Source organism: Gopherus flavomarginatus, chromosome 5, assembly GCF_025201925.1.
Source record: "Gopherus flavomarginatus isolate rGopFla2 chromosome 5, rGopFla2.mat.asm, whole genome shotgun sequence".
Classification (NCBI taxonomy): Eukaryota; Metazoa; Chordata; order Testudines; family Testudinidae; genus Gopherus; species Gopherus flavomarginatus.
The window spans coordinates 101,945,620-101,961,827 of NC_066621.1; the positions used below are offsets into that span (position 1 = coordinate 101,945,620).

General features: G+C 41.8%; 1 protein-coding gene across 15 annotated transcripts in view; it reads right to left on the bottom strand.

The window, feature by feature from the left end:
- Positions 1 to 16,208, bottom strand: part of RYR3 (ryanodine receptor 3) — a 630,986-nt gene that overhangs the window by 190,511 nt on the left and 424,267 nt on the right. For 14 of the 15 annotated variants that reach the window (XM_050954773.1, XM_050954774.1, XM_050954771.1 and 11 more), the window contains 4 exons: positions 16,061 to 16,184; positions 3,654 to 3,769; positions 3,246 to 3,313; positions 688 to 809 (listed from right to left, as the gene is read on the bottom strand). In XM_050954773.1, the coding sequence (XP_050810730.1) occupies positions 688 to 809; positions 3,246 to 3,313; positions 3,654 to 3,769; positions 16,061 to 16,184 (430 nt within the window). The remainder of the gene's footprint in view (positions 1 to 687; positions 810 to 3,245; positions 3,314 to 3,653; positions 3,770 to 16,060; positions 16,185 to 16,208) is intronic. The other variant, XM_050954763.1, reaches the window with a different exon arrangement.

Consider the following 16,208-nt stretch of genomic DNA (forward strand, 5'->3'; position numbering starts at 1 on the left):
GAATAGGCATACAACCATCTAATAGTCATCCCATGGCACTGATTTTTGGGTCACCACCAAACTTGTCAAAATGCTTGATAATTTTGTAACACTCTTATTGTAAATATATATAATCTCTACCTGATTAATATTTCACATTTTAAAAATGATTAAAAGCAAATTAAGTTAAGTAAATGATTATAATTAAAAGAAAAGAAATAAAGATGAGGAATACTATTTATTTACTTCCACTCTAGTAAAGGAAGAATCAGCCATTTATGATCTGTTTGAGGAACTTAACTTTTTGCACTGTTATTTTGCCTTTTTTTACATTAAATTTTTATAATCTTGATACAATCCCACAGAGTTTACCTCAGTCTATTACAGGGGTCAGCAACCTTTCACAAGTGGTGTGCTGAGTCTTCATTTATTCACTCTAATTTAAGGTTTCATGTGCCAGTAATACATTTTAACGTTTTTAGAAGGTCTCTTTCTAGAAGTCTATAATATATAACTAAACTAGTGTTGCAGGTAAAGTAAATAAGATTTTTAAAATGTTTATGAAGCTTCATTTAAAATTAAATTAAAATGCAGAGGCCCCCGGACCGGTGACCAGGACCCGGGCAATGTGAGTGCCACTGAAAGCCAGCTAGCCTGCTGCCTTTGGCACATGTGCCATAGGTTGCCTTCCCCTGGTCTATTACTTACCTTGCCAACATTTCTTTTTCCTTATTGGAAGCATATCCACAGCTACTGAGTGACTTAATTGGAGAAGACAGGAAGTACAGCAAGTGATTGGTAAAGTACTGGTCAACTAATGGTAGGAGAACCTAAGGAATACAGACACAAAATATACTTTTATCATCTACATACATTGTTAAGTGTACCAGACAGCATTCCAGTACAGCACAGTCCTTCACACAGACTTTTCATTTTAGGCTTTATATTACAATTGCATTTTCTAGTTTTAGTCATTAAGATTATAAATGAAAATCTCACATATGACAAATTTACACAAGAGTTAAGCCAAGCAACAAATAGCCTACTCTGAGATGTCAGAGGTATCTTAATGTAAATATATGGGAAGCTCTGAAAATAGGGACAGCAGAATATTAACAATACAAGAGATATTGGGATATTATCTCATCAGTTATCTGCTGAGCAAAACCATTAGAATTGCCAGATTGGATCTATCTACTTTACTGTGCAGCTCCCAACAATAGCCAGCATCAGTGAGGAAAGTGTACTCTCCATCCATTTCTGTAATATACTTTACTGTCCAATATGTGTTTGCAATGTTGGCTGTAGCCATGTTGGTCCCAGGATATCAGGTCTGGTCAAACCTGAAAAAGAGCTCTGTGTAGCTTGAAAGCTTATCTCTTACACCAATGGAAGTTGGTCCAATAAAAGATATGACCTCACCCATCTTATCTGTCTAGTACTTGTCAAAGGCCATGGATCTCCAAGGCAGGTCCATGGGGTTGCAGAGTGAAAGCATTATCCTGCACCCCCATGCTACAAGGTCAGATAAGGGAACTGAAGCTAGATCCTCACAACTAGAGGCCACAAGGTGACAAGCAGCAGACTGCTGACTGGACACCACATAATATAAAGCTTCCTGTTCTTGCCCCACCCTTTGTCTGAGCACCACGTCTTTTTTAGTCATATTGCTGCCCACCCTGAGACCAATCTCCTGCTCCCCAAGTCAGTCTTCCGATATGCCTGTACCCCATCCTGCTAAGCCTGTTCCTGAATTTGCCCAATATCAATACTGACCAGCCTGCCCCTGCACTCTGCCTGTTCACTGATTGCCATTCTCCCATGGACTGATATCCCAGCAGCTGAATTTGCCTGCACCCTGGATTATGAAACCTTCGAATGACTAGACCATGCATATTGACACCTACTAACTATCTGGCTTCAGATACGGTCTCAAGCCCCATGGCCCTGCTTGCTCATAACAAGCACGAAATTATTATCCCAGAGCAAGACATCTCTTCCTTATCCTAAATGACAACGAGGTTATGTCTCAAAGCATGAGGACTGATAGCCCTTATAACTGCAAATTCAAGTGGATATGCAATTTCTATGCATATAAATATTGAATCCTGTTATAAAAAGCATACTAAGCTATTTGCTTGAATAATATCCTGAGGCAGCAAGTTCCAGAAATTACTTACAAGTTCCACAAAAGAATATTACATTTTATCTGTTATAAATATATTGCCTTCTAATTTCATACTATGTCCCTTATCACTTAGCAAAATAATTTCCAGAAAGAGTGCCTTAAAGCAATACCTCTGGAAATGTCACTTGCACTCTCTGACTCATTACCCACCTATATATATGGGAAACAGATATTCCATTACATGCATGGTTCTGTAATATTAACACATGAAGAAAGAACCTGCAGAGCTGGAACATTGGAGATTCTGTGCTGCTGCTGCTGCATTGCCACTGGAAGCTTAGGTGAGACTCCTACAGAAGGACTATGTGAGGGTGGCTTGGAAGGAAGTACCGCACAGCAGGAACTCATAGCCACCAACTTTTCAAACTGCTTAGGGGTGCTCAACTCCCACTCTACCCTAGGCCTTACTCCCACTCCATCCTTTCCCCCAAGGCCCCACACCTGCCCCTTCCCGCCCCCCCCTCCACCCCTCCTGCCCAGTTCTGCCCCCTCCCAGAGTGTGCCATGTCCCTGCTCCTCCCCGCCTCCCTGAACACCCAGAAACAGTAGTTCGCGGCAGAAGGCACCAGGAGGTGCTGATCCACAGGGTCTCCTGGTGAACAGGAGGTGTGGGGAGAGCTGGTAGGGAGGCTGCCAATGGATGCTCTGCAAGCACCATTTTTTCAAATGGGTGCTCCAGGGCATGGAGTCGGCACCTATGAGCCCACTGATTGGCTGGCATCAGTATTTAAATCAGGAAGCCATGAAGGGGAGCTGTCTGAGCAACAACACAGACTGCCTGTCTCTTTCTGCTTCAGACACTGCTTGCAATAGACACTAGGCTCTGGCTTCCAACCCTTGTTTGTCCTTTGCTCTTCGACTGCTCTCTGCAACCTGGTACCTAATCCTGCCTGCACACTGATGTCTGACTCGATTTGCCCTCCGGACTGTCTTGGACTCTGACCTCCCTGTACCTGAGTCAGACTGACTCCTGCTCTGACCATTAGAACTAACCATCCTTGTCCCAATTGTTACACATACTAAGTTCTGTATAATAGCAGGAGTTTGAGCGCATTCCTTGAAATATTAAGTCACTCACTTTGGCAAAGAATTTAATTTCTTGGTCATGTGGTGACTTCTCTGTTTTTCCACTGGTGACAATGGCTTCTGCAAGGATACAATCAACACAAATGTCAATAAGATTGAGCAAAAATCTAATTGTAAATAACTCCGCAGTCCTTTGAAATAGCCTTAAACACTTAATTTTGAAGCAGTACAAGTAAAGCAGTATAGACACTTCAGCTGGCAGGTACAGCAGATGCAACAAGTATTGCATTTGCATTTTTTTTTTACAATAAATAATAATCAGAATCTTGTGGTATATTTTCTCAAAAGGAACAGAAGTTGTCATACGTGCAACTCAGGATAATGGGTTTATTTTTTCATTGTAAAGTTTAAATATTAACCACTTTTATGATGTTCAAAATAAAAACATTGAGAAACTTACCCAAATGTGCAATGAACTCTTGAGCAGAGTCAACATATTTTAGAATCTTCTTCAAAAACTTAAATGCAAACCTCTTTTCCATTGATGATGCATCCAAATCCATATCTTTCAGACCCCTAGTTCAGAAAGGATATTACAAAAATGTTACAAATTATCAGATTACTATGAAGCTTTCCATGACCTTTTTATTTTATTACCTAATCAAGGTAAATTTTCATAAATTAAAATCCAGCTTTCATAGCAACACTCTTTCCAAATAGCTATTTCTACAGCAGTAACTGTTTAAAATAAGCCTAAATTTCTCAGAGGGATTTTATCCTTTTCCATGAAAACAGTTTAAAAATCATGCACTTCAATATCATACTATACAAATCATAGACTATCAGGGTTGGAAGTGACCTCAGGAGGTCATCTAGTCCAACCCCCTGCTCAAAGCAGGACCAATCCCCAGACAGATTTTTGCCCCAAATTCCTAAGTGGCCCCCTCAAGGATTAAACTCACAAGCCTGGGTTTAGCCTGGGTTTAGCAGGCCAATGCTCAAGCCACTGAGCTCTCCATCCCTCAGAAAGTGTCTTTATTCTGAGCCTGATTCAGTAAGATGCTGGCTACTCAATTTCCACTGATTTCAGTGCATGGTGAAGATGCTGAATATTGCATAGGAAGCAGATAGGGGCCTAAAGCGGGAGTTAGGTGCCTATGATCTAAGTCTGGAATTTAGGTGGCACTGAGATCCTCAAAAACGCTGCTCAACTCTGAAGATGCCTCTAGTGCCTAAATTTGTACCGTAAGTTCCTGCTTCTGAGCATGTGCACAATACACCATTCTAGACACACGGGATCCTCAAACCAGGGGAAGATAGGTGTTCCCCCACCTTTCTCACCTGTGGGGCCTAAGCTGGTAGGTATCTTCAGAGCAGGCCTAACTCTACACAAAATGGCTGGAGACAAGAACCCCTCCTTGCAACCTTTTGCCCATTGGATAGCATAGCACTAGGCTATGGGATATTCTTTGCAGGTCTCTCACAATCTCGCCTTGTCATAACCTTAGTCCCAGATTTGGACCTTAGCGTCCAAAATATGGGGGTTAGCATGAAAACCTCCAAGCTTAGTTACCAGCTTGGACCTGGTACTTGCTGCCACCACCCAAAAAATTAGAGTGTTTTGGGGCACTCTGGTCCCCCTGAAAAACCTTCCCTGGGGACCCCAAGACCCAAATCCCTTGAGTCTCACAACCAAGGGAAATAATCCTTTTTCCCTTCCCCCCTCCAGGTGCTCCTGGAGAGGTACACAGACACAAGCTCTGTGAATCCAAACAGAGTGACTCCCCCTCTCCGTTCCCAGTCCTGGAAACCAAAAGCACTTTCCTATTCCCCCAGAGGGAATGCAAAATCAGGCTAGCAAATCCAACACACAGATCTCCCCGATTTCTTCCTCCCACCAATTCCCTGGTGAGTACAGACTCAATTTCCCTGAAATTTCCCAGTAAAGAAAATTTCAACAGGTCTTAAAAGAAAGCTTTATATAAAAAAGAAAGGAAAAATACATACAAATGGTCTCTCTGTATTAAGGTGACAAAAATACAGGGTCGATTGCTTAAAAGAATATTGAATAAACAGCCTTATTCAAAAAGAGTACAAATCAAAGCACTCCAGCACTTATATTCATGCAAATACCAAAGAAAAGAAACCATAGAACTTACTATCTGATCTCTTTGTCCTTACACTTAGAAACAGAAGACTAGAAAGTAGAAACTACTTCTCCAAAGCTCAGAGAAAGCAGGCAGACAGACAAAAGACTCAGACACAAACTTCCCTCCACCCAGAGTTGAAAAAATCCGGTTTTCTGATTGGTCCTCTGGTCAGGTGCTTCAGGTGAAAGAGTCATTAACCCTTAGCTATCTGTTTATGACACGCCTGTTGAAAGTATTTTATGTGTATTAAAAATTAAACAAACATGGGTCTAGAGAGAGAAAAAAGCTCATGGCCCAGTGATTAGGACATTCAGCTGAGTGGCAAGAAACCCCTGTTCAATCCCTTCTTCTCATCAGGCAGAGAGAGGAATTGAACTGAGGTCTAGGCGAATGTACTAACCAGTAGGCTAACTGGACTCATCTTTCCCTCTGCCTAGCTGGCTTTTGTGGAGCCCACTTTTAGGCACTTATCTCCCCATGCATTGTATAGGCAGCCCAAGCCCCTAAACTCAGAGTTCTGGATTCCACTGGGTGCCTAGGGATCTAAATTGTAGGTACTACAAGACTCAGTGTTGCAAGGCCTAAGTCCCTTTGTGAACTTGAACCTTAAGGTTTTTTTTTTCCCTTGTGGTACATATTGTTTAAGCCATATCTTTGAGGCATCATTCAGGTTCTCTATTTAAATAAAGACTAATGGGGGAGAGGGGAAAATTTGTATTAAAAAAATAGACAGGAAACTATAACTGTCAAAAGGCCATGCATTGATTTAAGACAAAAACAAACTAGAATATTCTAGTTACAGAGTAAACTTTCCCTCCCTGAAATTTTCCTGTCATTGTTTGTCTAATTCATTTCCCTCACAGAAGTCATATAGCTCTATCAATTTATGCCTTTGATTTGTTTTTAAAAACAGACTTGTATTTACTTTCTTTATTCTGCTTTATCTCTTTGTTTTTTCTACATTTACTTTGCTTACTACTTTTTCATCATCACTGTATACTTGTTTATTCTCCCTCCACTGTTAAATGCATGACAGTTTATACATTTCCATGTTCTGCTATTTAATTATTTGATTTTGTACAACCAAATAACTCTCTATATATTTGTTCCATCATGTGGTGTATGATTACAGTAACAGTGAGTATCTGGCAGCTATTTATGCCTTATAGGTCTCTTCTGCTTTATGATCTCTCAGTGTACAATGCAAACAAATAAGTTTCCTTATTTTTCCTGAGGCATAGTGAATATACTCTTCTTGACTTTATATTATGTTATGATTGCTAACTGATTCCATGTAATTTCCTGGAATATCAAGGACTTGATAGCTGCATTAAATGGCAAAGAATCCTTTATCAGAAGAAAAAAGAGAGCAGCTGTCTTCCAAATTCACTTACATGGAATGAAAGCCATTTAACTTTAAAGGAACATAAATTATTTCTAATACATACCCTCATAAAGCCTAAGAAATTATTTCTATACATCCTATTTCATAAGAACATAAAAGTCCAGTTTTCTTCAAATGTGTTCACTTGAAGAAAAAGAAGTCAACTGTTAAAGCAAAGGCAGATAAGTTTATAGAGTACACATACTATGAAACCTAACCAATCCCAATTACAAAGAACGTACCTGTTTTCACAGTTAAGCCCAACAGTTGTCTGATTGAACTGAAGTAACTACAAGCAGGGATTTCAAAAGGTATTATATATATTATATATATTATATTTTAAAGAAAATATTGGGAAAAGGTTATTGTCTATTGGTGAAATTCACCCAGATACAGAATGCTGCCACAAGGCCTTCACAGCACTTCAACCTCACATAGGGTTGTGCTGGACCAGCAGCTATCCTCCTCTAGTGCTATCAAAAAGATTTCCATGCTGCCCCATAGGGTGCAGGTCAGGGGGACGACTGAAGATGAATATTTTAGCAAATCCAGTGGTGGCACCAACACCCCATCCAATTAGTATAGAGGGGCTTCAATTTCTATTCCTGTACACAGGCTACAAAGTGACTACTCAAAGGAATGGGGGTGCTGTACCAAAGACTTGCAGTTTGGCTTTGGACTTGGATGAATTTAATTCCAGCTGCTCTGATCTCCATTCATAAAGAGCCTAAATATTTGAGTTACGTGGATTTAATTCAGTAAAAATAAAGGACTACAATTTTTAGGGCCCTATGATGTAAACACTTATGCACATGATTTACTTTAGTCATACAAATAGTATCATCGCAGCCAATAGGAGTACTCTTGGGAGTCAAGTCACATCAGCTGTGTGTTTATTACTATTAATTTATTTGAAGCTGAGTCTGCGTTTTCCCTATAGGCATTCATTTTTTGAAGAACAAATTAAATCTATCTACCTCCTCCAAGTTCAGAAGAAAAATGGTTACATACCGGTACTGTAACTGTTGTGCTTTGAGATGTGTTGCACATGGTTATCCACTTCAGGTATGTGTGCACCCAGCACACTGTAGCTGGAGAGTTTTCCCTAGTGGTACCTGTTGGGGTGGCACATGTGATGTGCATCTCCTCATGCATTCAGGTGGGGGCATAAAAGACAGAGGTGCCCCAGCACCACCTCAGTTCCTTTGCACTGGAATTGTAATATAATGGACTCTGAAGCACAGTTCAGGAGAGCAGATCATGGAATAGACATGTGCAACACATCTAAAAGAAAAACAGTTACAGGTATAGAACTGTTTTTTCTTCATCATCTGATTGCACATACCTATTCAATTTCCATGACTCCCAAGCAGTTGTCTATGGAGCAGAGCTTGGAGTCTATTGAAAAACAACTGCAGAACTGCCTTCCTAGAATCTATATTGCTTCTGGAAGCCAATGAAATGGCACAGTGCTTGATAAAGACGTGAACTGGAGACCAAGTCACTGCTCTACACATATTTGGTATTGGAATGTTCTTTTAGAATGCTACTAAACTGTCTGTGCACTTGCAGAATGTGCCATCAGCTTGGAAGGTGGTTTAGAATTTGCAACATCATAACACGTAGAAATGCAGATGATCCAATCAGAAATCTGTTGTGAGGTAACCACTTGCCATTTCATCCTCCCTGTACAGGAAAAAATATTTGAGGCAAAGAACAACAGCCAGCGAATGAAGTTATTCCTCACCCTCGTGAGAATGTGGTTGGAAAAAACCCCGTAGGTAAATAGATGGTTTAGTTGAAATGGAAATTAGTACCCACCTTAGAAAAAAACTTCAGAGGAGGTCTTAAAGCAACATTATCCTTATAAAAAATAGTATAAAGTTGATCTGCCAATAATACTTGCAGTTTTCCAACCCTATAATCAGAAATAAATGCCACCAGAAAGTCTAATCTGGGTGATAATATGGAAGAGGGCAAGAAGCTAAAGGCTGAAAATATTAAGTTTTAATCCCAGGGGAAAGTAGTTCTTTAACCTGAGGAAAAAGCCTGGTTATTCCCTTCAAAAAATCTGATTAGCAGAGAGCTGGAAAATATCAAATGACCTTGAAACAGAAGACGAAAAGCTGAAAGTGCAACCAGGTGCACCCTGAGGGAGCTTAGAGACAGACCTGATTCCCTCTGATGTAGCAAATACCCTAGAACATCCTGAACCCTTACTTCACCAGGAAGAACATTCCACTTGCCTGTCCACAGCAAGAAAAGATTCCCTTTGTGTAGGTAACTCTCTCTGGCGGACAATTTCCTATTGTTCAGTAAAGTTCTGCACAACAAGTGACCATCCCCTCCTCCCCCACCCCCTGCCCTAGTCTAGCCACTCAGCAGCCATGTTGTGAGGCTCTGAAGATTGGATTTAACACAAGGCTGTGATTCTCGGAAAGCAGTCTATATCCTGAGGCAGAATCAAGGTTAGTCATACTGACAACTTCTGGAGGCCAGAAAACTGGTGCTGTTGTGTCCAACTAATATTAGAGCTTGAGCAATTAATATTAGAGAAGCATGATCTTACTTTGTTTTGAGAATTATCTAAGGTATATCAAGGGTACGAGAGGGAAGGCGCAGAGATTCATCTTCCACAAACACAGGAACATGTCCATGATTGAACCTAGGCTCTGACCCACCATGGAGCAGAAAAGATGGCACTACTTCTTTTGCTTTGTAGTGAAAAGATCCACAGTCTGTCTCTCCTAGGTCTGAAAAATCACTCATACTATATTGATTTTTAGAGACCACTTGTGATCCCTGCTGAAAGACCCACTGAGATGATCCTCCAGAGAAATTTGAATCCCTTGTAGATGAGACACCAGGATTGATATCTTATTCTGAATGCAAAAATTCCGGAGCCTAAAAGCTTCCTAACAGATCTGATCTGGCTCCCCGTCTCATAATGCTGTCATACTGTCTGTAAGGATTTGAACAGAGTTTCTCCTTATCTCAAAGATTTCAAGGCCAGAGAAGATCATGATCATCTAGTCTGACTTCCTGCACATCACAGGCCACAGAACCTCACCCACCCACAGTGGCTGAGTTACTGAAGTCCTCAAATCTTGATTTAAAAAGACTTCAAGTTATAGAGAATCCACCATTTACTCGACTTCAAGCGAGCAAGTGACATGTCCCACACTGCTGAGGAAGGTGAAAAACCTCCAGGCTCTCTGCCAATTTGACCTGGGGAAAAATTCCTTCTTGACCCCCATTATGGTAATCAGTTAGACTGTGAGCACACGGGGGAGAGACCCACCATCCAGACAGCTGGGAACAAATTCTCTATAGTAACTCAGAGCCCTCTCCATCTACTGTCCCATCTCTGGCTGTGGGAGATATTTGCTAATAGCAGTCACAGATAGGCCATATGCCATTGTAATTAATCTCATCATACCATAAACTTATCAAGCTCAATCTTGAAACAAGTTATGGTTTTTGCCCCCACTATTCCCTTTGGAAGGCTTTTCCAGAACTTCACTCTTCAGATGGTTAGAAACCTTCATCTAATTTCAGGCCTAAACTTGTTGACCGCGAGGTATATCCATGTGTTCTTGTGCCAACATTGGCTCTTAACTTGTATAACTCCTCTCCATCTCTGGTGTTTGTCCTTCTGTCAGAGACCCAGACATGCATGCCAAACTAAAGAAGACCAGAGTCATAGGAGGAAGGGGAGGGAGAAGGTCAGGCCCTTGTAGATGTTTCATTGGACTTTCCACCAGTTCAAGAAGGATATCAAGATGGATATTACTCTTGCAGGTACATGAATCAATCAAACCAGAGGATGTCATATGGACAACTGATGGATTTTTAACCAGTCTTGTAGACACCTCAGGTGTCACCTAGCATGCGGAGTTACATATGTGCAAGAAGTCACGTGTCCCAGAAGCCTTAAACACTTTCTCACTGTTGTTTGCAGGTGAGCCTGGAGCAAGTTGCATAACTCCAGAATTGCTTGGAACCTAGTCTGAGGGAGGCATGCCATGGCTGATGTAGAGAGTCTAGAAGCACTGAGAATCACTCAATTTTCTGTACAAGATAAAGGATTGACTTCTCAGTTTTCATAATCAGGTGCAGCTGGGAAAGCAGAGTCTGGATTTTCCTGAGGCCTGGAATGCCCCTGAATTAAACAATTGTTTAGGTAGGGGAATCCCTGAATGCCAATTCTGTGGAGATAGACAGCTATGATGGCCATGCATTTGGTAAATATTCTGGGAGCTCATGAGAGGGAGGATAGTATATTGGTAGTGATGGCGTCATACCAGCATGCTAGATGGAGGAGATCTTTTGTTCCCAATGCACTGAGTCAAGCTGTGCAGCCTTTCCTCCCACAGATGGCTCAGTATCATTTTCTTATTCACATAGACCAGGGGAAAAGTTCCTCCTCCTTCCTGGCTGTAGTTACCTATTGTCATCTCCCAAGCAGCTATCACACACTTTACTTGGACACTTCCCATCCTTGGATGGGTATTATAGATTTGGCAGTGTACTGCAGATGCCTCAGTGTCCCTGCTTTCAGCTGGAGGCACCACTACCACCCTGCTCTGTAGTGCCTCTGGTTCCCTGATAATGATGGGCAGAAACCTTATTTCTGGCTCAGTTACAGCCAGGCTGCTGAGGGAGACAGACATGTCCTGCTTACTCCAGCCTGCTGACTCTGCTGCCAAGCCCAGTGATGCCCTGCTCGCTGCGGAACTTGTGTCTGCCACAAACTTGCCAGGACTGATGCTGGCCACCTACCCGGAGGAGACGGAAGATGTCCCATGGTGCCATGTACACCCCAAGTGGAGGATAGAAAGTCGCCCAGGGACAGCCTACTTCAATCTGGCTGTAGCGCTGCCTGAAGCACAGTCAGCGTGTTGCAGCTGGATTCTTCACTGACGCAGTGGCGGACCACTCCGCCAACTATTAGGGCCCTGAGTCAGGACCCAGTGGAGTAGGGTGGGCCGGCCCCCTCTCTGGCACCCTACACCTGCGGTGGCAGCCTCCCCACACCAGGTCAAGAGGCCTGCATTTATCTGTTGTCTGCCAGAGCTAGGGTGCTTGGCTCCTGGGTTTTTGCTCTGTCCCTGCACCAAGGGTCCAGACCTAACTGACTCCTGGGTTTTCACTCTGCCCCTGCCTGAAGGGCTCAGAGCTTAATTGATTAATGTGTTTGCTCTGCCCCTCTTTAAAGGGTCCAGTACTTATAGACAGCTGGGTTCACTCTGGCCCCTGCCTAACAGGCCCAGAGCCTGCAGGCTACCGTGTCTGCTCTGGCCCCTGCCAGATGGGCCCAGAGACCACAGACTAAGGTGTTTGCCCAGCCCTGGCTTAAAGGGCTCAGGGGCTATAGATGGTTGGCTGCTAAGCCCCAGTCTACTGGCCTGGGAGACCCTGCTTTTGCCTAAGGGTCGGAACCAACTGACTAACTGGGGGATCAGCCCTGTTAGACCGGTCGAGACACTAATGCCTAACACTGATTCCCCTGATATTCAGCAGCAGTCCTTATGGCGCAGTGAGGCCATGTGGCCTCCCTCCAACCCAGAGTGGGAGGGACGACTGCCACACCACTACACCCTCTCATAGCTTGGAAATGCTATGTGCAAAGGAGCTAGACCGGAAGGCTAAAAGGTAAAAGATAAAACAGGGTCACAAGAAAATTGTTCATCCCTTTGCAAGGGCTGGAGCTAAGAAACAAGAAAGCAGAGAACCCTAAGGTCAACCTGAGTTAAGCCCCGAAAAGACCATCCAATGCTGACAGATTATTACATCTCTGTCACTTTTTAGAACCACAGATTGAACTCATTTGTGCATAATGTTGCCTTCTTGTATCTTTAAATAAGTCTTATTTATTTTTCTTAGTTAATAAACCTTTCATTAGTTTATTACAGGATTGGCTACAGGTATTGTCTTTGGTGTGAGATCTAAGGTACAAATTGATCTGGGATAAATGACTGGTATCTTGGGACTGGGAGCAACCTGAATATTATGTGATTTTTGGTGTAAGTGACCATTTATCACTAAGTCCAGCTTGCCTGGGTGGCAAAATAGACTTGAGAGCCTAAGGGGACTGTATGTCTCCAAGGTAAAACTGTTACAGTGATCCAGAAGTTCACATTTGTTACTGGCTTGGTAAAATCTAATTATAGAACATATCACCAGTTTAGGGTGTCTGCCCTGCTTTTTGACACTCTGCCCTGAGGTAGGCACTCATGGTCATGAGCCCCTCCAGACAGCATGACAGTGGTGACTCCCCAACCCACTTCATTTTTCTTATAAACCCCTTAATTTGAATTGCAACTTCAGCATACTTCATATCTCCTTTTTTTCTAAATTTCCTCAAACTTCTTTCAGGGATCACTTTAAATTTTTGCAATAATTCTTTTGTAGATAACTCTCAATCTTTGTAGCTCTCTCTGTTCATATGGATGAAAGTGACTAAGGCCTTCCCTAGAAGAAGTGGAGCCAGACACCGTATCACGTCTTCTTGCCCCACCTTATTCAATTCACATCCCATTTCAAAAGCATTTAGAAATACATTAATGTCATCCCCTTCCCTAAAGCAAGGAAACAATTTGGAGTCTATGTGGCTTCCCCAGACTAGGCATATGAGGTCTGGCTCCACCTACCAGATCAGTTTTGCTGGCACAATCTCTCCATCTCGAACTGATGTTGACGCTCTCTCTCTCTCTCTCATCTTGCTGCTTGACCGGGGGCAAGTACCTCTGAGTTTCTGTTTCTCCAGGGGCTACAACAGTGTACACCAGTTACCAAACAGCCTTCACAAAGCAAAGTACATTTATTCTTAGGGAAAAGTATCACACTGAAAACATATAAAAACTACACCAAGTCTTACACGCTTAGTAATAAACATACCAGAAATTGCCTTTCAGTCTTATGGGCCCTACTAGGCCAAATCGATTCCATCCTTTTAGTAAGACTGAGGCCTCCCATTGGACAGAATGTCCTGCCCATTTTCTCATTCAAAATGAATGCTCTGAGTCCTTTATATATCCCAAGTTCTTTGTTTGTCTCTTCATCTTTGGAAAATCCATTCTGAGCCAGTATGTGCAAACCACCCATAGTGAAGTTGCTTCTCCAGAGCTGGTTACAATCCTGGGGTAATCACCCCTTATTGTTTTTAGTTCTGTAAGAGCTGGGGTAACTCTTCCCCATAGCAGTAGCAGATTCACACAGCAATGAGGTAGCTGTGGTAGTGCACAGAATGGACTTCCATCTTGAATGGTCCCTGAAAGTCTTCTTCCTTTGCCAAGAGTCAATATGGGAGGGTTTAGGCTTCTTAAATCCCACAAAATTGAATCTTCCAACCTCTTTCATAGTTGGCCTCATGCCCTACTTCCTTCAACGGCAGCTCTATAAACCTTGTATAACTGTACCTTCTTGTGCACGTTGGACATGATCCCATTTTTGCAGCTGTCTTGTTTTTAACTGGTGCAAGACTGCAACTTGGCAGGATCAGCTAATTTGTTTGTGACAAAATCAACCAATGGATGTTAAGAATATGCCATAAATTTTGTTGAAAAAAAAGTTTGGTTTCCTCTGCTCAGCTGTTTTTAATAACCATTTTTCTGCTCCATATAATAGACATGCCATCACGACTGCATTGAACACTCATCTTACTTTTCTCACAGACATCCTGTCACCAAAACAGAGGCCACTGAAGACGATGAAATCCAGCATGTAACTTTATTGGACACAGAACCCTCTGCTATCAACTACCAGTCTTCAGGGATCTTACTTCTCCAACATTCAGAAGGAGACTGTCCCTCTCCCAGGTGCTTGGAGAGTCATCACTACTGATAAATGGTGTCTAAGCACCATGGAACTGGGTTGCATGTTCCAGTTCTTTTCTATTCCTTTCCCCTTCCACACCCCTCTTCAGCAACCCCTTCATGTGTCACTTCTTCTTTAAGAAATCCAACCACTGCTTCATGTAGGAGCTGGTATCATTCCATAAAGTAGTTTCTTAATCTTATGTCCCTGGATTTTTGTATTCTTTTTTTAAAAGATTAGCAATCACAGCACTTGGCTTTATTTTGCCTTGGTGAGGGCCATATTAAATAATGGGTATAAGGATCACTGTTCAGGACAGACCCCTTGCAAGTTAGACAGTGATTAAATCCAAGAGACTTGGATATAACCAAACTGCCCAGTGCCAGGTGGAACAATCACATAGAAAATAAGAAATAAAATATTCCCAAGTGGGAAACAACAGGTAATTAAACACTAGTACTATAACAAGTATTTACAAGAAGAAAAAAAAAAGTTTCTTCAGAGGAAAAAAGGGGAACCAGAGCAACAGCTCCTGGAGAGCTCCAACAGTGCAGTGAGAAGGAGCTGAGAGGGTGCTGGGATGGCTTCGCCCATTATTCCTTGGCCTGGACGTACAAGGAAAGGCACAGTGCATGTGCCACCGCGATGGGTACCGCTAAGGAAAACTCTCTTGGCAAGTCCACACCTGAAGTGGAAGACACATGTAAAATCATCTGAAATGGAATAGATATGTGCAATCACTTGAAGAAGAACCCCACTTACCAGACCATTTTAGTTTACAAGAAACACTGAATGCCATGAAATATACAAGACCTTAAAGGCTCTTTGTCAGGTAATGTCTTATTGAATTTTTACAAAAAGAATATTATCTAACTTATGAGGGTCTTCCCTTCTGGTATAATAATTCATTTTTCAATGGTTTGGCCTCATGCAGTATTGCAATAATTATTTATTTATTTAACCACAGAATAAGTAATTCCCTAGTGTTCATCCTCCCCTCAGATAAAATGATGCATATCATAGTGTCTTTTGTAAGTTCTGCCACTTTGCATAAACAAGATATGCAGGGATGCACGCCGAAGAGTCCATTTATCTTACAGATTAAACATAACCCTACAGACCAGTTATAAAAATTCAACTAAACGAGTTATTTTATGCATATACATTTCTACAGCATTAGGCCACAAAGCCTATTTCGCCATGATCTTTACTGACAACTGCTAGGTGTTAATTTATGAAGTTTAGAGTTGTCTGCATTGTTTGGTTTAGATCTTATTATATTTTGTATTTGTCGCAAACTATAAATCTTACCTATTTGTGCTATCCCTAAAATAAAAAGAAAAATAATTTTCTATGTTAAGAAGGGACTGGAAATTATAATTTTCTTCTCGGCACAGATAAAATACAAAATGGTAATTATGTTGTTCATAATTAACAGAAAGAGTAGTGAGAGAAAGGAATTAGCAAGAATGAAGGTATTGGTAAGGACATATTTTAAATAAATACACAGCTTACCTAGATACAACAATGCCATTCATTTGAAGGAATTTAAACAGCTCTTGTGCCTTCTCCCGGTCCCGAGATTTCTCCTTGGCTGTCAAGGTGTCATAAGGTACCAGTAAAGGATGACTACCTCCTCCTTTGGAAAATTGAGAGAACTGTA